The sequence below is a fragment of the Pelecanus crispus genome, chromosome 5, assembly GCF_030463565.1.
Source record: "Pelecanus crispus isolate bPelCri1 chromosome 5, bPelCri1.pri, whole genome shotgun sequence".
Taxonomy (NCBI): domain Eukaryota; kingdom Metazoa; phylum Chordata; class Aves; order Pelecaniformes; family Pelecanidae; genus Pelecanus; species Pelecanus crispus.
Genome location: NC_134647.1, coordinates 83,125,707 through 83,147,859, shown reverse-complemented (window position 1 = coordinate 83,147,859; position 22,153 = coordinate 83,125,707). Strand labels below are relative to the sequence as shown.

Here is a 22,153-nt window from a genome sequence, read left to right as displayed (position 1 = left end):
CTGAGAAAGCAGTCATATGTAATCAGAATATATTTTAATGTTAGCAACAGATGAGTTTCTGATAGCAGATTATTAGTAGCTGAATGCTTCTGAAACTTTTGTGCAAACTTTTAAAATCAGTTGCACTTCTTGGAACTCGCTCATTAAAAGAATGTGTTGTAGGCTTCAATCACCCAGATTCTCGCGCTTGGGAAACAGTGCTTTTCAGTGTGTAGTTAAGTGGTTTGAAAACCTGATCATAACAACTACATTGGATGGGATGAACTTTCAGATATTTAAAAATGCATAATCCTGTTAAAATAATATTCTGGTGTAGGAGTAATCTGCAATAAATCAAAATAGGATGCAGCTACTGCTATGATTGCGCATACGCTTTTGCAATGAAATTAATATCCTTTTTAGAGGCTGCATACTGTAGAGATGTAAGATGAGTAATTTTTTTTGTTGTTTGTTTTTTCTTCTTTGTCAGCCGAACCCGTTGATGTGCTAAAAGCATTAGAATTTCACAATTCACCAGAAGGAGTATCAAGAACAGCAGGATTTTGCACAAACAGAAGGGATTCGAAAGGATCGGATGTCGCCTACAGGGTTTCAAAAACTGCACAGCTGAGTGCCCCAACAAAGCAGCTGTACCCAGGTAAGGCTGTCAGAGAGCCGTCACTCTGGCAAATTATCTTACTGCCTGCGCTTTTATGGCATCTGAAGCACAGCGTGTAGCCCATCATCAGCACCACAAAACACTTTTGTTATCCCGAGAGTTGGGCCTGCATACAAATGACAGGCCATGCTCTTCATGCACCGAATGAATCGGTTTTTATTGGATTCAGTTATAAAGCTCTTCATCAAATTCTGTGTCCCTGGCAGAATTGGCCCGCAAGTCGCATTACCTGTTCTTTCATGATGCTATCTGATGGAAAGCTTATTTGGTGGCTTTGGCAAGTTGCCTCCAGTTTCAGCAGCCCGTTTAAAAGCAGCCCTTCCTGGAGTAATGCTGCAGCGGTGGAAATGAGTTGTGGTTGGCCATTGCAAAATCGTTCCCAGAAGAACCATCTGTTAAGAATTACTTAGGAGTATCTGGGTATTTGGGGGACTAAACAAGGCTAGTTGTGGAAAGCAGGTAATGTGATTCCATCTTCTCTCAATTTTCTCTGAAATGAAATAATCACATTTTGGAAAAGATTCTTTGGATGTTGAGGAGAGGCTTTTATTCCATTATTTTGCTGTCACTTGTCACTTGACCCAAACTGTTGAGGAAATGATAAGAAGAATGTTAAAAAACAAAATAGTGAAACATTTAATTTTTCTGCTTTGATACGTCATGCAGAGTTTGAACAAATCTGTCTATAAACATACAGATTAGATGTTGACAAAGAAAAATACTTTCTTTTTTGTCTTTCAAAGTAGCAATCATATAGAGATCATCCAAGATCTATAAAAGGGGGAAACATGGTATTTTGTAGTAATACCAGCTTCCCAGAGCAACACGGGAGACAGCTATGCACAGTTCAAGCGTAACTTAGATGTTCACTTGACTCATCAGTTTACTTTTTGTTTGTGGAAGAAGATCAAAGCAAAATTCACTACAGATATAATAATTATATTCTTTTTTAACACAGTTCTTCAGTTTTTAATATATCCTCTCAACTAAATTGCATATGCCTAACAGCTATCCAGCTGAAAATACCATTCACCGATTGGCACGTTACAGTGTACAGTGTCTTGCTGATATTAGTGGGACTGTGTGTGTAATTACTACTTCACCTAAGTAAGGTTAGCAGAATATGGGCTGCTTTTTCCTTAAGAAAAGTGCAAAAATGATCCATTGTATTGGAAAACTGCACAAGTTGCACAGTGTAGTAAGTTGGCACCTTTACATTCTGAGTTTTACAATGTGTGTCATTGAAGCCAAGTGGTACAACAAAAAACTTCTAAGTGAGCATTCAGACACAACTGGACAGAAGATTAAACTGACTGGGAATCGCTGATATTTTTTAGAAGTTCAGAACAGCACAAGCACCTTCTGCTAAATCAAACCCTGAGAGTCTAGAGCTGGAAGTCTGAGAGCTTGGGTTGACTTGGGCTTATTCATGAATCAAATCGTAGCGTAAAGAGGAGATCTGGCAGCTGCAGTAATAACTGTTCATAGGATTCTTGAATGCTGGAACAAATAAGTACCTCATGTTGTTGGCTGACATCTGATTTTCTATAGCCTTTGACTGCCTTAATTTAGGTACTCTTCTTATTAATTAATTGCGGTTTCTGCTTTACAACTGGAATGAGTTTGCTTGATTTTACCAATCTGTTGCAACACTTCTGTGTGCAGGAGACAAATAAAAAGCATTGCTCGCTCACAGTATAAAAAGAAGCCGCCTTTGCTTAATACAGGAAAACGTCATGCTATCCTCTCCTTCAGTAAAGAACCTAGTAACAATTTTTTGGAGGCAATTATGGTAATTACTTCTTTTTGAATCTTGCGGAACAGGCATCCTCTCCCCACCACAAGAAATCCTTCTTTTTCAGAGATTATTCTTAAAGATATTTGAGTGCTCGTGTCCCTTTTTCTTAGTGCTCTATAGTAGCGGAAAGACTACAGAAGATATTCGAGACAAGACTGAGTTGCGAGACATCATTTTAGCTAAACAATACAAGTTGTCGCGCACCCTATCCTTGCTTTCATCTAACTCCTATAACTCATCGGGTGGTATAGGTGTCTTGTAGCTACTGTAGCTCAAAGGCAGCTATGACTGGCAAAAGCTAGGAACATCAATACATCCATCTTTCAAAAATGGATCTAATAGCATTTACCAACTTCCCAGAATATAATCGGCATTGATTTCACTGCCTGATAGGCATTATATAATTGTAAAGATAACTGCTTAGATTTTTGTTGTCCTGTTTGTTTATATGCTCTTAGTTATCTTTTACAAAAACATGTAGGAATGACAGGAATGGCAATACAAAGAATTTTCTAGCGATTTCCCGTCCAATTGTTATTTTTGGTTATTGTTCAAATAGAACCATAGCAATAAACAAGAAATTTAAAAAGTATTTGAGAAGACTTTGATAACGATTCCAGATATGTGTCCAAGAACTATATATACACAGCAATGCATAAAGATTTACATGTTAGAATGTTATTAATTTTTTTACTTTTGCAATCAAACTGTGTTTGGAGGAAATTTACTTGTAATTACACAATGTAGGTGCAAGATAAACCATTTGGGAATGTTATGTCACAGAAACTGCTGAGCTGAGGCGCATGACTTTTTCAGTCACCTTTCTTAGAAAGCTCCCAGGTTGTGTTTCATAGCACGTTGTCTGTTTGAAGAGCACATGCCCGGACTACCTGAATTGGTGTCACCTGCCTTAAGTATTTCCAACATATCTTTCAGATTAACAGTGCAGCCAGGGCAAGTGTTCCGTGCTTTTCAAATCATGTCTTTGGCCCTTGTTGACAGTCATCTTTTCTCTTTCTTCTCCTTTTTTGGTCATCAGTTTACTCTGACATTAAAAGGTATAACGTACAGTTTAATTTCATCTGTAAACTAGAAGCTTTGCTTTGTCATTAAAAAGCTTGCCCAAAGGCTCACCAGAGTAAATGAAATGCTTCTATGTATTGAGCTTTGTTCCCTTCAACATAAGATGTCAAAACAAGCCCTAAAGTGGTCTGTGTTACTACAGTGTTTCAACAACCTTCTACAAAAAAAGTTACAAAATGGTAGAAAGCACACAAAACAACATTGCAGCAGACAATATAATAAGCATAAGACTAAGGATTTTCTGTTTTAGAAGAGTAGGCTGTCATTTAAAGAGCAATGAAGATTTTATGCATTTTGTTTTCATATTGTAGCTAAAGAGTTAATGCCATCAATAGCTTGTCTTCACAGAAGACTCCATAAAATCCTGAAAGCATTTTCCTGCAAGACCTGTCTTGGAAACAATCTTATATTTTCTCCATTGGAAGAAGCAATTCCTAAATCAGCTTTTGATATTGAAGTCTTACTTTTATTCATTACAAAAATGTAACTTATATTATTTTATTGAAACTTAGTGTATTATATTATTAAAATGTTTAAGAACATTTTACCCACTCTCATGCATGCAAAGTTGCAGTTATATTCACTGCCAACATTACGATTAGATTCTAATCCCTCTATTTCTTGCATTTCTTGCAAATTGGAGCTGAAGCCACACGGATCCAATGTATATTCTGAATTTTAGAATCTCAGTCTTGCACTTCATTTGATATTAAGCCCAACAGACTTTCACATCAAGTGAAATGCGGATTTACCACCAGATTCAGCAGGAGCAGTACTGAGTACAAACCGCAGTCCTTCCTTTATAAACAAACTATATCCACTTTTAATTTTGTTTATTTTTAGTTGTAAGGGTTGAAGCAATGATTGATATATAATCTCTACTTCAAAGAGAGAGCATCAGAGAAGACATGAAATTAAATGTTCTTTGATTTTGCCTAAAGCTCCTATTAAATAAAACTACTTACATATTTTTTCAATGTTCTTCACATTATTATTCTAGAAAGACTCAAATATATATTGTGAGAGAAAAACTAAAACAAGTGGTTATCAAGGGAGATGAAGTGCCTGGGAACATATTTGCTATAATACAGATACTTATTTTGTTAAGTGAAATTGTAGTGCACGCTTTAAATTAGAAGATTGCTAAAAAGAAATATAATAGAAAAAATAATTAATGTGAAACTATCGTGGTTCTTGCATATGTTGTATTATAACATAAATCCACAATAGATTTACAAGTCATGTTTTTAAGAATCATTAAGGTATATCTTTCATGAATTAAAGCGAAACCAGAAAGAAAAAAAGAGATAAAATATGCGGGCTCCTCTGTGCTTATAGAAAAATGTAAACCTTTAAAGAATGGTTTCATCTTTTCTGAGCTTGTAACTGTATATATCACTTTGTTTACAGATGGTGATTTTCCAGAAGATTTTTCAATATTAATGACAGTAAAGCCGAAGAAGGGTATCCAGTCCTTCCTTCTGTCTGTCTACAACGAACAAGGAATTCAGCAAGTAGGTGTTGAAGTTGGTAGATCCCCTGTCTTCCTGTTTGAAGACCAAAATGGGAAACCTGTCCCAGAAGACTATCCTCTCTTCAGAACAGTCAACATTGCTGATGGCAAGTAAGTGTAAAATTTTAAGATGAAAAATAATACCACAGACCGCTGTATAGGTGATTATGGTCTTTACAAACAGTTATCTTAAATATTTAAATAAATCAGTAACACAATTTCCAGCTAGTCGAACTGCTGTGGTACAAAATCACAGAACCTTTGCAGCAGAACATAGTTCCAGCTTCAAATGGTGTATACAGCTACAAATGAAGCCAAACCACCTTTCTTCTTTGCCATTTCTATAAATCAAGAGTGAAGAAATAGTCACAGAAGTTAAACCTGCCAAAACTAAACCTGTGAAGATTCTTCCTGTGCAATATGGAAAGAAACTCTGTTTTCAAAAAGACTCAAGGAATAGTCCCACTAGAAGGGCTGTCTTGTCCATTTGAAGGTGACAGGCAGAGTGAAGACAAGTTGACAAGACACCATAGAATTTCTCCTGTCCTGAACCACAACAGCAGATAAATAAGATGGTTTGAGATGTCTGTACGTAAGGAAATCAGCGAAGAATAAGCCGGACAATTAATCTGAAGTGCAAGGACTTATCCTGCATCCTCAGTAAAGGCAATTAATCTCAAACACCTATTGCATTATTAAGGCAGTTGTTAATTCTTTGTACCTAACTTCCCTTTGTAGACAAGCAATCATTCTCCGGGGATGTCATTTTAGTGCTTGTAAATGGACATTCGTTTTTTCAAAGGCTTTTTATTTATTGCGCTGCAGTCCAGGAAGAGCAGCCGCAGTCTTCAGAGATACACAGAATGAAATTTTATTAAAGCAAAACAAAACAAATCAGTAGAGAATGAGGGGCAAAAATTCAACTATAATAAAATATGTTTATAAAGCACTAAAGGTTAAAAAAAGAAAAAAGTAATTGTCTTCTAGTCCTTGTATTACCAGAGAATGGAATTATACCATGAAACCTGAACCTGATGCATTTCCCTAGCAGAAGGAGTGACAAAATAAAGCAGCAAACTTTTTTTTTTTCATTGACTGAATAACAAAACGTTGACATGGATTTCAGAATTTCACCCAAAATGTTGAGAAACTCATGCTAATGAAGAAATCAAAATGAACTTGGTTTGGTACAGTTTCCTTCAGTGAGACTATACAGCTTCCAAATCAACTGGAGTCAGTCCTATCCACAGTGAGCTATGTTTTCATGCTTTCAGCTTCTGCATGCTTTCAAAAGGTAGACCGACAATTTTCTTCTGACTCAGCTGTTTTATGAAGGATCTAGGATAACAATCTTCGTCTCAAAATGAGATATATTTAAAAAGTGTAAACAGTGTAATGTGCCTGAGGATGCATGGATGGTTTGCTTTCATAATGATAATGTTCAACCGTGTTCCAGAGAACACATGGAATTAGCGTTCTGGCTCAGTGACACTGTTTAGCAGTCAGATGCCATTAGCTTCGAGGAGTTCCTTTTGATATACAGGAGCTCTTTGTGACAGTGATCTAAGCTGTCTCTCTGGTTTAGACAACTTCAGTGCCACAAATGCCAACTAAAATAATTTGATTCCAGCCTTCCTCTTACCAGTCACTAATATGACATACTTCGACACTTTTTGCCCTGGTCTGTCAAAGATTCTTTGATGTTTTGCTCCATGTTAGACTACAGAGTGGCTTGCTCTTGCTTTTAGATATTTAAGTCGTCATAGCAGAGAGGCTCACTAAGTTCATGTGGTCTGTCATGACAATAAAGTCTCATAAAGAACACAGTATATTTGGGCAAATTGTACAAAACTTTATTGTCAAATGTCTTAAAAATAAAATCATTTGTCAGTGTTCTCAATCACTTCATTCACTTGTTGGTGAATATTTATGTAGGCAAAGCTATTGTTGCAGGAATATTGGTGAGCATTTGTAAGTCTATATATCTGGAAAAGCATCTATGTTGGAACTGTTGTACGTATTTGAAAAAATCTCTATAGCTATGGGATACATCCAAATAAGAAAAAGAACATGATAAAATTTTGTTGATTGATCACAGCGAACAAATAGTAAAATGTAAACAACAAAGAATAAGCTGCTGGATGAAATATATTTGCACAAGTAATTCCTTAAGTAATTTGGAAAATCAAACACATTCATAAAAATCTGCTGTCAGATCATTCAGTCTAATAAAAAGTGAAGAGTGCACTCACTTCTAATTGGAGTTTACTAATGTTCTCTGGGTAAAGGTCAGCTTGAACTTCATCTTAGATAGGATATTCACAATGAGCTATGGATCAGATTCCTTTGTACTAAGGGACAGAAGTTCTAGAGTGAATAGACAAAACATTGTGTACATTTGTGTACGTATGAAAGAAGGAAATAAATGGAGGTGTTTAAAATTTTATTTGTGACTTGATTGGTGCCCAATCTCCAATAAACTGTCTTGATAAGAACACAATGACCTAGTTTTAAAAACATAAATTACAGTAGAATTGTTTTTTTTTTAATAGGTGGCATCGAGTAGCTATTAGTGTGGAGAAAAAAAGTGTTACAATGATTGTTGACTGTAACAAAAAAACTACAAAACCACTTGAAAGAAGTGACAAAACAGTTGTGGACACCAATGGCATCACTGTCTTTGGAACCAGGATTCTGGATGAAGAAGTTTTTGAGGTAAAAATCAATACTGAACAAATGGAACGGAGTGATTTTGTGCTGAGTGAAGTGCTTAATGCAAATCAGGATAAATTTTTTAGGTCAAAAGCTGGTATAATGCAGAAACTTTCATCTATAGAACCTGTTAGGATAGGCTGAAATAAAAGAGAAATAAAACAGGGAAGCGTCTCTATTGTTGGAAGATATGACGCATTCTTCTGTTCTTTAGATTATGTTGTATCTGGAAGGGGCTTGGGTTTTTTTGTCTTTCTGCCCAATACTGAGATACCTGAGATATTTAGGAGAATTAATCTGTGAAAATTGAGTAGTATGATACTGAATCATTTTAGTTCTGTCTCTTTTCAGCACTTACGGATATTTGTGCATGCTAACAGTATTTGAGAGAGGGGTAGAAGGACCTGGAAAGTTTTCTGTGTAATATGAATCCCTTATATTGTTTATCCCACTTATAACTCTTTCCAGTAACTGGAACATACTTTGGCAATAAGGACATATATGTTTCCATCATTTACGGGCCAAGAAGTACATATAGGAAGGGTAAAATGCCTCTGAAGGAAGTATGCGACTGCCAATCATGAGGCCTTTCTAGGTACAATCCTTATGTCAACGACTATTTTTACAGGCTAATAGTGAAGCTTCTCTAAATCTACGCTACTGAGTTTCTTTTATAATGTTGCTATACAACAGTCAAAACTGTCAACTTTAAATTAAAACTGAAAAATAAGAAAATACAGATCAGTAGTTAACTTACTTTGTATACAGAACATCTGTGCTCCATAAATGTCCAGAGTTGTAATCCTAGCTTTAAGCAGAGCTTATGCTTGAGAAACTGCATAGGTATCAGGAGAGGAAATAGGAATTTTGAGTGTAACACTGTGGCATTGTTATCTTTCGTTTCCATGGACATGATGAAACATGAAACTTTTGAATGGGGAAATTTCTGGGATGATTTAATGGGTCAACCAGTATGATATGTTTGGTATTCACAGCCTAATTTACCTGTAGTCCCCAATACAGTTTGCACATCTGAGGGACATTATTTTCCATTTGAAAATGAATTCCACAGATGCCTTATCCGGGGTGGGGCAGGGATTTTTGGTCTCCACATGAGATAAGTACTTTCAATTTTCATTTGTATTTCTTTCTTAGGTCAGGAACAAAGTCCCACAGTACGTGTATTTGGCAATAAATTGTCAAAATATCTGCAACGTTAATATACATAAGTGAAAAGAATTCAGCAAAAAAATGCAATAGAAGCAGATAAACTGATATTTTGTTAGTGTTTTACAAGTGATTTTAGATTCTAATGGAAACTAAGGCAACAGGCCCTGGCTTGTTCTTGCAGAGTTTGTAACCATTTTAAAAGTTGTCAAGGAGGAAACTGTGCAATAACTAAACATTGGTGTTTGGTTTGGTTTACTCAGTGCAACTGCTAAATAAAAAGACCTGTCTGAAGTTTCATAGGTGCTGAAACGATTGTACGTAGCTGTTTGAAAATAAATGCAGTGGTTGATGATATGTGCATGAAGGGAGATACTTGTTTTAATCATTTGCATTAAGTAACATGTTGAGTAAAAGAGAAGCATGCTAGGGGCCTTTCATCTCTGAAGTTGTTGATTATTATGATACTGTATCTGTCCTCTATATTTTAAACAGTTTTAAATATTAAATCCTCCAGAAAATTTTGTTACAGAGATATTAAGTCCATTCTCATGGGAATACGGAAGGAGCATAGGCTATCTAAGGGGTAAATAAAATGATAGTTTTGAAAATTTCCTGCTATGTCATTCTTCTGTCACAAAGTTTATTAGCCACTCAGAAAGAAAGATGAAACTTAGAGTCATGACAAAGAATAACTATTTCAAGGCAAAATAATTCCTACTCTAGCAGTTCCTCCTCAGTCATAGTTTCCTCCATCCGTACCTTTTGCAGTTGTATATACAATTCACTCCACACTTTCAAGTTCTATAGAGGAAGAAGAGATGGGAAGGGATGTGGTAGAATGCAGTTATTTTTTGGCTAGCAACTTTGGTTGGAAGAGTCAGTAAGGTTTGATGAAGACATACTTAGCAAATGGAAATTGGTACTTAAAAATCAGAATTAGCAGATTAATTGAAGAAAAAAAGAAAAAAATAATCCTACATTTTTCTTGAAGTCAAACGTATGTGAAGTCAACACGAACATGAGGATATAACTTTAAACAGAATTTGCTACAATGACTTAAATAAAAATGCTTTTCTCTGAGGGATTTTGTCACGTGTTGGAAGGATAAAAAAGGAAGCTAGCGATCCTCTGTCAAATTTGTTGCTGAAATCTCCTGCATTGACATGGCAAGGCAGTGCTTCAATTCCAGCTGAGACCCACTAAGAAGATGGCTTTGGACTCACAAAAGAATCGTAGAATAGAATCATAGAATCATTTGGTTGGAAAGGATCTCTAAGATCATGGAGTCCAACCGTCACCTAACACTGCCAAGCCCACCACTAAACCACGTCCCTAAGCGCCACGTCTGCACGTCTTTCAAAAACCCCCAGGGATGGGGACTCCCCCACCTCTCTGGGCAGCCTGTGCCAATGCTTGACCACCCTTTCCGGGAAGAAACTTTTCCTAATTTCCAACCTAAACCTCCCCTGGCGCAGCTTGAGCCCATTTCTTCTCGTCCTATCGCTAACTCCATGGGAGAAGAGCCCAACACCCCCTCCCTGCCCCCTCCTGTCAGGAGCTGTAGAGAGCGATGAGGTCTCCCCTCAGCCTCCTCTTCTCCAGGCTGAACACCCCCAGCTCCCTCAGCCGCTCCCCACCAGCCCTGTGCTCCAGACCCTGCCCCAGCTCCGCTGCCCTTCTCTGGATGTGCAGAGAAGTCGTGCAGCTGTCTGTAAAGTCAGTTGACAGGCTGAATCTTAACATTCAGCACTGAGAACAGCAGCATTTCTACCATTTGTAACGTCACTGTACATTTCTGTATTCCTCCAGTGATTGGGTTTCCTCACTTAACTGATTGCACCCCTTTTCTCTTGCTTTATTCAGAGAAATCAGTTACATTTTTGTAAGGCTGTTCTTGTAATTGCTGGGGGTTTAGATTTATTCTGCAGTCTCTTACTTAAATTAGAAGCTTACAGACTTTTCATTTGGGATAGGTTTCTGCTTTCTCTTTTATTGTAGAGCCGCCATGGGTGCATTTATACCTACGTTCAGTTGTTTGAATCTTTAGCTAGAAACGTGCGTGTTGAAAATAGGCAATTAGAATGTCCCTCAAAGTTTAAACAAAGTACTGTGCCATATACCATTTTAATGATATGTGTCCTTCAAAGCCTGGCCAAGCAAAACGCCATCTAGTTCTTTTTGAGTTTGTCTCATGTTTTTCTACTCTCTAAACAGCATTCTTTTGGTTTCATTAACAAGATCATCCATCCTTTAGCTACCGCTGCTACAATTTCTCAAGTTTGGGGCTGCTCCCTGAAATTTGTCTCCTGCTTGAGTCTCCTGGATGTGTCGTACATGTTCTGTCCGTCTCATTCGTGGTAGCACAGAGTGACGTTTGGTGGTTCCGTGGCGCTCCTTGGTAGTATTTCTGTGTTGCCAACCCTGCTGGTGATCAGGCAGATCACCCCTGAAAGAAGGAAAGGGCTGATTAGTGTCCTAAGAGCATGATAAATGACTACCTGATTTGCTATTTTTGTATATTCAACAAACATTCCTTGGTAAGTCTCCCTACTGGTGCTAAAGCTAAGGGGCATTTTTTAGTAGTGCTCTCAGAAAGATCTTCTGGTTTGGCTTTAAAAGCAAGACAAAAATGTATCTTAAGTATTTTCCAAACCTTATGGGGTGGTTGTGTATTTTTATATGAGGAAATTCCAATTTGGATTTGCCTGCTGCTCATTCCGGAATGTAAGTGCCAATCTGAGAATTTATGACATCATGCTCAATTAATACGGAAATCAGTATGATGGCACAAACAAGATATTGAATACAATTGGTCACTGAAGTGGCTCTGTTGATATCTGTGGGACTAATTTGCGAATGCTTGTTTAGGAGAGACTGACACAGTATACCTCAAACTTTTACATGTGTCATTTGACATTAATCTCTTCTGTGTTTTAAAATACATAGTGCAAGAAGGGCTGGTTTGTCGGTGCTTCCTGCAAAGAAGAGAACTCCTACAATAGCATACAAAAATTAAAAGAAAAAAAAAAAGAGGAAAAAAAAAGAAAAAAGAAAGAAAAAAAAGAAGAAATTTATCAGATGCTGGTACATGGCACCTAGTAAAAGAATTTTGAATTGTGCCCATTGAAATATGTTTGTAGCTTAAATGTTTGGTAAATAACAGGGATCTTTTTATTCTTTGCCAGCTTCAAGGATTTGTCACTCCTCATTTAGTACTGTTGGTGTGAACAATACAAAAGTTTTGTATAATAAGCATTTTATAATAAGTTAATAACTAACAGAATCTTTATGCAGATATTTCCCTATAGAGACTTTTTTCCTTCAAAACTCCCCACGTGCCAGACCAATACAATGATTTTTAGGCACTGTGCTGTATATAACAAGACAAAACCTATATAAGACTCTCATTTAAAGCCAATGAAAGCTTTAGCTGCACAGTTTATGAGATTAAATCCTTGCAGTAATCCTTGTTAATAAAGGCTTTAGATTTTGACATTAGGCATTAACCCATTTTCATGAAAAAAAGCACTCATACGCTTACGTACAGCACAGGATTCCTCTAAATAGCCCGAGTGAGCAGTTGAAGAGCCATAGTACCTTAACAGCAATATGGTTTAACTTACAGATCCCTTCGGATGCGTACCCATCCCTCGCGTATCTGTAAGCGCGGAAAGGCCGAGCGTGCACAGGCAGAAGGGCCGTTCATCCGCGTGCACGCTCCGTGAAGAAGGTGGCAGTAGCAGAACGGGTAGAGCTTTTACTGGCTGACCAAACTTGCGGTACGGCTAACGGAGAATGAGGAAGCTAGCCCAAAGTAAAACTCCCCCAAAGGCGCACAGCGTGAATGGCGCGTCACCTGTTGTCCTGCTGAGCTGCGCCACTCGCTAAGATAGACATAGCCAAAAGGATTCCCATCGTTCGTCACCTTGAGTAATTGCTAGAGGCTCGCTAAATGTTTAGGGACAGTCAGGCTAAAAAGTAAGGTTTAACATACGTGGGACAGAAAGCAAAAAATTCAATAGGTTGCAGGCAAAAATAGTTAGAAGCAACCTTCTAGCTATCAGCACCAGAGAAGTGGCCAACTTCCAGCATTGGCAGGGAAAAAAACCAACAAAAAACATAAAAGCAAACCAAAAAATTTTTCCATTTCAGAGGCACCTAATAAAAACCCAGCTTTTTTTACAAAAGCTTTCTATTTGCCTTGGGGTTTTTTGCTTTTTTTTGAATCTGTAAGAATGGTGATTTTGTGTTTGTTGTTTTTTTTATAGTCTTTCCAAACTTATGGTCGATGAACAAAAGTAAATAATTCTGTTTTCCTTGTTTCCCTTCCTTATTTTTGAAAGCAGGAAGGGGTGAGAAAAAGAAAGCAAAGCTCTGGTAGTTCATGGGAGTTCAAGTTCATTTTCAAGGAATATTCCCAAGAAACAAAGGAATGGTCACTTAACTAAACTGTGATTACACTTAAAATTAACAAGCTGGGCTCAAAAAATGCTGCTGTTACATCAGCTCCAGCAAATTTTACAGATAGGATTTATTATCACCTCATTTAATATTGTGTGTAATGCATTCAAGTTTTAAAGAACAGCTGTAAATGAGGTTTCAAAGATAAATGACAATATAAGAGATTTGCAGGTCTTTTATGAAGGAAATAGGATGTCCGTGGTCTCACGTGCGTGTGTCTGCGTGTGTGCGTTATCTACACGTGCTGTATATACAGGCCTTGTAATAAAATCTAATCTCTCGGCCAAGAATTGCAGTAGACTTTGGTCTGTGAACAGCTATGTTTTGAAAGTTAAAAATTATAACTGGTATATCAACCTATTTCTAACCAAGCTGAATATATACTGCTATAACCACGGAGTTTCAAAGAATCAAGAAGACATTGATTGCTATGGAAACTTTGACCTGTACAGAATTCTGCTTTCACAATTTATTGCTTTTACAGTGCTTCAGTCTGGCAGGCTCTTAATATCTTTCTCTAGCTATATTATGCAATGGGCCTGGGTTATGGAATATTATATTAAAAGCCCCTGGAATTCTTCAATTCCTCAAATCTTTGCAGGAAGATTAAATGAATTCTGCAGCAGGTTTTTCTAAATTCTGTAGTAATAATATCCAGGCTGTCTAGACTTTTGTTCTTTGGAGTCTATAGTTGTACTGTCACATAACTAATTAGAGAAAGTTGGCACGTATACACAGGTTAGGCTTTCTGCTGATTTACTGAAGAGTCCACTCTAATTCTTAGGCTTCAGCCATCATACAAAAATGAAAGATATTGATGGTGGTGTTCTGAGTTGATATAGTGCCTAGCACTGGTTTTGTTTTTGTTGTGTAGGTGGTCATCTTTAAAATCTAATTATCCTTATAAGCACATAAGAGGTACTCATTTTATCCAGAATATGAATCAGAAGGATGATATTTTGCTAATACTAACCCACCCCCTCTATTTCTGGAAAGCCTTTCTGAACCTCTAATATGTAAATTAGACATTTAAGTAATTGCCGCATTATTTTTGATTTTTTTTTTTTTTTTTTTGTCAAGCTGGAAAAAGAACAATAAGCTTTCTCCTAAAGAAAGCCTTCTAGAAAATCTCATTATTTTAGAATAAGAAACTACAACTTGAGTTGGTCCAGTCACATTCTTATGTAGCGTCCTGGTTGTGCAACTACCAAGATCACTTGTTCTTTGAATTTTTTTTTTTTTTACATGTTTTGAGTAATTTGGGAAGTTTGCTTCTGTGGGGAGGGTCCTGCAGAGCTTCTCAAGTAATGCTTGCCTGCTATTCCCTGGACCAGGGCTGCTTTCACCTGGCAGGGTTATTGTTTTATTAAGATTCTTGTGAGATATCCCAAAAACCTGTCTCTACAACTGAACTGTCTGAGGTTCTTGTAGAACTAGGGAACTAGACCATAAAATTTTAAATAGTGGAAAACCCAGTAATTTCAACACTGATTCCTTCATATAGTAGCCTTACAACCTCATAAGAATTCATACTTTTGCCTTTTTAACAATGCTGGAGGGTGATAGTAGAGATGTCTTCTATCAATGCTAGAAACTTTTAGCTGATAAATAGACTATAAATGTGTATTTTAGGGTTGTACTTCTCTAATATACCATATTTAGAAAGCATTAGTACGATTACATAGTTAAAAGGAGAAGAGAATGTTTGAAGAAGAGAGATAATAGCTAAGACTTGTTATGAAGTCACAATTAAGGTAATAAGCAGCCATTAACATTTATTGCTTATAATGATAAAATAATTCCTTACTTCTCAGGCCCTCAGTGATTTACATCATTGAGAAAATCTGACACCACGTCTCGCTGCAGATTTTCCTCATTCCAATTTCTGGTGTGGAATCTAAGAAAGGCTCTAAAAAGGTGGAATCAAATACAGCGATTACTACCCTGAGGCGAACCAAAGCAATAATTGCATCAAGAGAAAGTCAGTAAAATTGGAAGTAGAACTTGGTAGTCTACTGCTTTCCTGCAGATTGGGTCTCCATTTTCTTCTTTTGTTAGCCAACCCTGTATTTTTTCAGTGTTGCAAACTGTTTTCCTATCAAGAAGCTACGTGTTCAGCGTGGATACCCCACCTTGTGCATTACTACTTAGTGAGGTGTGTTTTTCAACAAATCCTGGAAATGTACATAAGCGTAAACTTTCTAGAATGTCACCATGGCATGCCTGTGAGATTCACAGAGGAATTTGCAGTGACTGAGTTCACCACACAGTTCTCATTCTTAGCTGGGCTGTTCCCCGTTGTGGAACGGTTAATTCCAGTGGACGTCTGCGCAGCCGTGCCGGTAGGCAAGCGTTCAGCTGATGGGAGCAGATTCTCCTTGTGGCTCCGTAGCCTGGTTTTCCACATTTGCTGTGGCATGCCCCAAAGAAGCGAATGTTTCTTCAGATCTAATTAACTCCTTTTAATAGTCTTGGAGGATTCTGCAAAGAGTAGCTTATTTGGTTGAGTACCTTTTAGGCTGGTGCTACAGAAGTAATCCTTCCGTACCATGTTTACATGCTAGGCATAACTGGTGGGCGAGATATTTTCTGATTCTCAGGCAGCTTTCTTCATATAACCATGAGGCTGATTCAGAAGCCTCTGATTTTAATTATGAGCACATTCCCAAAATAGAGAGGAATTAAAACGTTCATAGTATTTAACTATTTTTATTCCATTTTGAGATTAATTACTCAACTATGCATTGACTTCGTGAGTTATATGTTGGCTTTAGCAACAACTTAGTGACTATTTCAATAATGTATTTGTGATCCAAACTAAATATTAAGACTCCAAATTGATCTGTTTTACTTACAAGCGGTACTTGTGTGCTTAACGTTAGGTATGCTTGAATACCTTGCTGGATGTTCCCCTTCACCTCGGGGCAACTAAGGCAGAGACCTAGCTCTCAGCTTTCTCATCCCTAATATGCAAGTGATGTTAAATATCTGATAACCACTGTTTAAAATACATTGTATTAAGTGTTATCCGGGATAAAAAATTGTTATAAGGCAGCAGTTTTTTCTTCTTAAGTGCTAAATAGGCTTTTAGCACTTCGGGGGGCAAGTTAAGCATGCACGCTGTTATAAGTAATAAGATGAAAAAGTGGCTGTGTATATCTGATACCTCACCACAAGTTCTCTGCCTTCTACTGTCATCCCACTTATCTCCGACATCAAATCATGGTGGAAGACTGGCTCAGCAGAGACATCAAACATTTGGCTTGTATAACACGCTATGTATCATCTGTCGACTTTGTGAAATTGCCTGAGCAGTCTTTCCCAACAAAGGTGGTCATCACGATTTCATAGGGAAGGAAATAGAATTAATCTATATAGACAGCTGCCTTTTGTACTTTTTTTTTCCCCTCTGTGCACTTTTCAGAGTACTTAAGGATGCTCAGGTGTATTTGTAAATTTTACTCTGTTCTCCTGTCTCCGTGCCCACCTTTGTTCTCCCTCTCTTGCTTTCATCATCCTGTAAGATATCCTTTTTTCCTGCAGTTTCCATATAACATTATGCACATATGCATATATGTTTACATACCTCAGTGTTGTTTTAGAGACCAACTGTTAGAATTGTTGATAACCCATGACTCCGTTTATCCATATTTTCATTTAAAGTTCTTGGGACTTGTTCGGATAGTGCATAATTTATGACTCCAGGTTGTGAAGTATGGACAGAATAAGTATTTGTAGCATATTCGCAAAGAGCTGTATAAAATTGGATTTCAGCCTCACGAAGTGAAGCAGTTAAAGAATGTGTTTGTGAAGACTGAAGTTGTTCTGGGAGAAATTCTCAAAGAGTGTAGATTTGTCCAACAAATACCTTAGAATGATAACTAAATCACAACGATGAAATCTGCAATAGTGTATGTGGAATTTCACGTGCTGCGGCGACTGACCTGATCTGAAATGAACGCTCTTCACTGCCTAGTGAAACAGCACTGCCAATACATCACATACAGATGCTCAAAGAAGCCATTTAATTCGCAAAGACAGAAAATAAAAGCAAAAAATAGAAAAACAATCATTTACTGGAAATGTTTTTATAGCAGATGTTGAAGGAAAGGAGGAAAACTAACATTTGAGATGCCCAATGTAAAATCAATCAGTTCCTCGGTAAACTTCTCACACATGAGTAGCCAGTAGCAATTTATGTATACGGTGCAAGGCTTCTGAGGGCCTCCCAGGATGTGGACCCACGACAGGCAGACGGGAGGGGCTGGGAAGTACAGTCAATGGATCGGGAACAGCTTTAACCAATTTAGGGACATCTAAGCCAAGTGGTAACAGCATGCTGAGTGCTTCTTGCAAACACACAGTCCGACAAAACCCAGTGCCAAAATTCCATGACATTCAAGATCACCACAAAGCAAGCTCCACAATGCTGGCTGTATTCCCCCACCTGGCTTCTCTTAGCGTATCGTACTCCACAGCAGTAGTTTCGGGAGCAGTTCTGGCATTACTCACACTAGCTGGCGTACTGCATACGTGGTGCTCTCTGTGGGCATCTCAGAAAGCCGTGTGTGTTCAGGGGCCCATAGCAAGGCAATAACCTGAGCTCAACCTGACAGCAGGGTGTAGTGAGGGGGTGTTGGGCTCTTCTCCCAAGTAACTAGTGATAGGACGAGAGGAAATGGGCTCAAGTTGCATCAGGGGATGTTTAGATTGGATATTAGCAAAAATTTCTTTACTGAAAATTTCTTCACGGAAAGGGTGGTCAAGCACTGGAACAGGCTGCCCAGAGAGGTGGGGGAGTCCCCATCCCTGGAAGTGTTCAAAAAACGGGCAGACGTGGCACTTGGGGACATGGTTTAGTGGGCATGGGGGTGTTGGGTTGACGGTTGGACTAGTGATCTTGGAGATCCTTTCCAACCTTAATGATTCTTAGTTTTTACTTTCATTAAAAAATAATCCAGCTACTGAGCCAGGAAACATGCAATTAATTATTACTCTCCGCTGAATTGTTTTAGTGGTGGACTTGGTAGTGCTAGGTTAATGGTTGGACTGGATGCTCTTAAAGGTCTTCTCCAACCTAAATGATTCTGTGATTCTATGACAGGGGTTCTACACATCCCTCTCTAATGGTTGCTCCAAAAGAGTTACCTCTTTTGCCTTGTGCTTGCTAATTCTCTCTAACTTACTCCTCTGCTTCACGCAGTTTTAGTTTGGCTGGTGAAAGAGGAAGGGCAGATCACTTTGGAAACACTTTGCTGGAGATGGGGGATGCATAGCCCAGGCTGCCAATGACTGTCTAAAACCTCTCAAAGCACTCAAACTCTTGAGGGAATCCTGTAAGGAATCAAAGGGGGAATTTCTCTGTACGTATAGCAGGTTCTATAGGAAGATATCCAAATCATGAAGCATTAGTGAGCTAAGGAAAATAAAAGAGACAGTCCAGAACCACTGGCAGGGGAACTTCCAGTATTTCTGGAAGCTTAAAAAAATTATATTCCAACTCTAAATTAACCTGAGACACACATGAGTCTATAAAGTAAAATGAGTTGACAATATTGTAAAAAACAGATTTGTAGTGTATAGCCATTATGTGCTATGAAACTAAGCATTTCATATTTTGTGTTAAATAAGTTAGTAAGAAGTATTGTAGAACTAGGAAAATTGCAGAAGGTTGCTTGATTTTTTTCAGTTTGAGGGTTTTTTGATTTTCTGTGATTTTTCTTTTTGAAAGGAAGGAGTGTTACAAATTATTCTTTACTATTTTAAAATATTCCCCAATTTTGTTAATTTGTTAAAGGGTACTGTTCTGAGAGATGGAAAGCAATTTTGGAAATACTGAGATAATTGTGAATTTTCCCAGCTGCACCTTTCCATCAGTGGTGATATTTTCTCTTTAAAGACAAAACATGCACAGGTACACTAACAAAGTTACTCCTTTGCCCCCATTTTTGGTAAAAACAAAATAAAATTACATTAGAAGTATATAAAAGCATAAAAATTCCCCCTTCAGGGGGAATAGTGAGAGACTGAAGTTAATGGGTTTTGACCAAGAACATGTGCCAATTTTCAACAACCTTATTTTTATGACAGCATAAGAAGCTCCCGAAAGAGGAAATTTATAGTGGAAACGTTGGCAGGAATTTACCTAAAGCTGTTTAAATGGTACCACTATGTTAAGAAATGCGCTGGATACCAGACAGCTTTCTGTGGAAAATGATAAACATACGAGGTCTCTGTAGGGGATCTCAGCAGAGCCATTTTTCTTATCCAGCATAGTGGGTCTCTTTGCTGTGATGTTGTTTTTACACATGATATATGGGAATAGAGATGAAAATAGCATTTGTTAGCTCTTAACATTTCTATTTCAACATATTCTATAGTGTGTATTTACACGGTGCTTATTTAATTATTTTTTTCTTCCAATAACTGTGTCTCTGGTACAGCCTTTTTAATTTTATTTTATTTTCTCCCTTCTTTGAGAGTACAGATGTGATGCAAACTCTCAGAATTAGACTGTTGATCACTTGCATGCTGAGCTGCATGCTGGTAATAGGAAGTGCCCTGAATTAAATCTTAGGAATTTAGACTGGTTCCCAGCGAAGAAGTAAACAAACAGCATGAAAATGAGAGAGCAGGAGTTACACCTTCCCGCCCTCTCCTTTCCAAAGCAGACAGCATTTTAAGCCAGAATTTTGCACCGAGTCCATTCGGTATTAATTGCATTGTTTTGCCATGTGAAGAATAATAGGATGTTTTCCAGAATAGCAGCAGAAATTAAGTAGATATGTTATTTATAACCACAAATGTTAATATATTATCCGATTAAGTATTATGTGCCTAGTTTTGTTTTCTGAATGAAAACTCTGTACTTCTGAGGAACTGTAGCCAATCTTTGATTTTGTCATTGAACCTGCATATGCTTTCCTGCAGGGTGAGATCCAGCAGCTGCTGATCATAGGTGACCCCAGAGCCGCGTACGACTATTGTGAGCATTATAGCCCAGACTGTGATTCCCCAGTGCCCAATGCTGCTCAGGCTCAAGATCCTCAAGTTGATGAGGTGAGTAATCGGTCATGTATTACTAGATTTATTGCACATTAGTGGCTGTGCTGGATACAAGTTACCCAGGAGCATTTTCAGCTAAATGGCACGCATTGTTCTAGGGACGAGGGAGGAAGGTTGCAGGAGCACATTCATTTTTGCTATCCACTCATTTATGTCAAGCATTTGAAGGAACCTATCACACTGGTATTTGAATAACCAGCATGCTCAACAAAGTTAAACTCTAATTCCTTAAAAAATGATAGCAATATGTGTTTGTTTAGTTGTACCTATTTGTTCTTCCTGCGTACACGTATGGTTTCGCTGATGCTGAGTACTGTCAAATGCCACATTTGAAAGATATGGGAGCTATGAGTATTCTGCAGCTGTAAACAGCTTCTGCTAGAAATGCCGTGTATTCTAATGAGCTGTGTCCACCGTACAAATGCATGTGCACACAAAATTATTTCAGCCAGCTCCACTCGTAGCAGGTAAATATCAACAGGGACAAGACAGAGCTTGAATTTTTCCCAGAAACACAAAAAACGTTTACAGAAACCATTTGTCACTGTAGACAGTTCTCACAGCCATAAACTGAGTAATTCCCCGAGGGCAGGACAGTTCCTCAGATGAGAGCTCTGAGGGTCAGCAGTTGGGTGTATGGTACACATTCTAAATACTTGCGTCAAACGCTGTAAAGGGGAAAGCTTTTGCAAAACGTAACTAGTCTTAATTGAACTTGGCTCTGGAGAGTTAGTATGCACTCAGCTGTGTGTGATCTGACTGGTTGCTGTTACTGATTACTCAAGAGATCACCATTAAAAGCTTGATGAATTGTTCTCAGATGCCTGCTCTGAGCCAATTTTGAGGCAGAACTTCTCCTAATAATGATGATTTTATTTGTTGCTACTATTTATTCCATCCGACTGAAAACTAAGTCGTCAAGTGGCTAAGGTTCGTAGGGCCCAGAACTTGGTTCAAGGGGACTCCCGTGTGCCTTGCGCCAGACGTGTATTCCAAGATGTGTCAGGTCCATCCCACCCAGGCAGGGGCCTTTGCGCTGCGTTAGTGTGTGGAGGCTGGTCCATTCGTGGGGACCCTGTCGGACCTTCTCTCTGTGTGCCTGGCTCCGTGGATCTCCATGCACTGTATTCCAAAACAGAACAGGCTGAAAGCATATTGTTGATATGTTATGGCAAGAAAATAAAAGATAACAAAATCGATTTTTTTTTCTCATTATTAAATTTCAAAGAAGTTTGAAATTTTGCTTGGGAGCTTTCTTGGGCTTTGCTGCTGTGTGACTTAGCACTCTGATTCTTTCTCTATTTCCTGTGTGAAGACCTGGAAGGTTTGACTAGGCTAGTGCTTTTCTACTTTGGTATAAGACTGAAGAGTAGTCAATCTAATAAACTCATCTTTGTGGGAAAAAGTTGTTAAAATATCCCTCGATCTCTTTCTTGAAGAGGAATATATCTAAGTACTTAAAATGCTTTAACTAAATTAGGAGTACTGTCACCTCCAAACTCACATCAGCTCCTAAGCAGGAGTTAAGATGGCTTAGAGAGATTGCAAATATTTGTTTGCTCTGGCCACCACTGATGGCAAGGATGGCTCCTGCCCTTTGGTGTACAAGGCTTGGAGTCCACAGAAATGAGTTGGGATCGGACTGTAGATTCCAAATCTATTCAGGGTGAAGAAGAATGAATACTTGTGCTTG

At 38.1% G+C, this 22,153-nt stretch overlaps 1 protein-coding gene across 1 annotated transcript in view; it reads left to right on the top strand.

Annotated features, from left to right (window-relative positions):
• Positions 1–22,153, top strand: part of COL11A1 (collagen type XI alpha 1 chain) — a 165,610-nt gene that overhangs the window by 17,243 nt on the left and 126,214 nt on the right. Inside the window, exons 2-5 of the mRNA XM_075711675.1 lie at positions 470–637; positions 4,950–5,163; positions 7,605–7,767; positions 20,326–20,454. Of these exons, the coding sequence (XP_075567790.1) occupies positions 470–637; positions 4,950–5,163; positions 7,605–7,767; positions 20,326–20,454 (674 nt within the window). The remainder of the gene's footprint in view (positions 1–469; positions 638–4,949; positions 5,164–7,604; positions 7,768–20,325; positions 20,455–22,153) is intronic.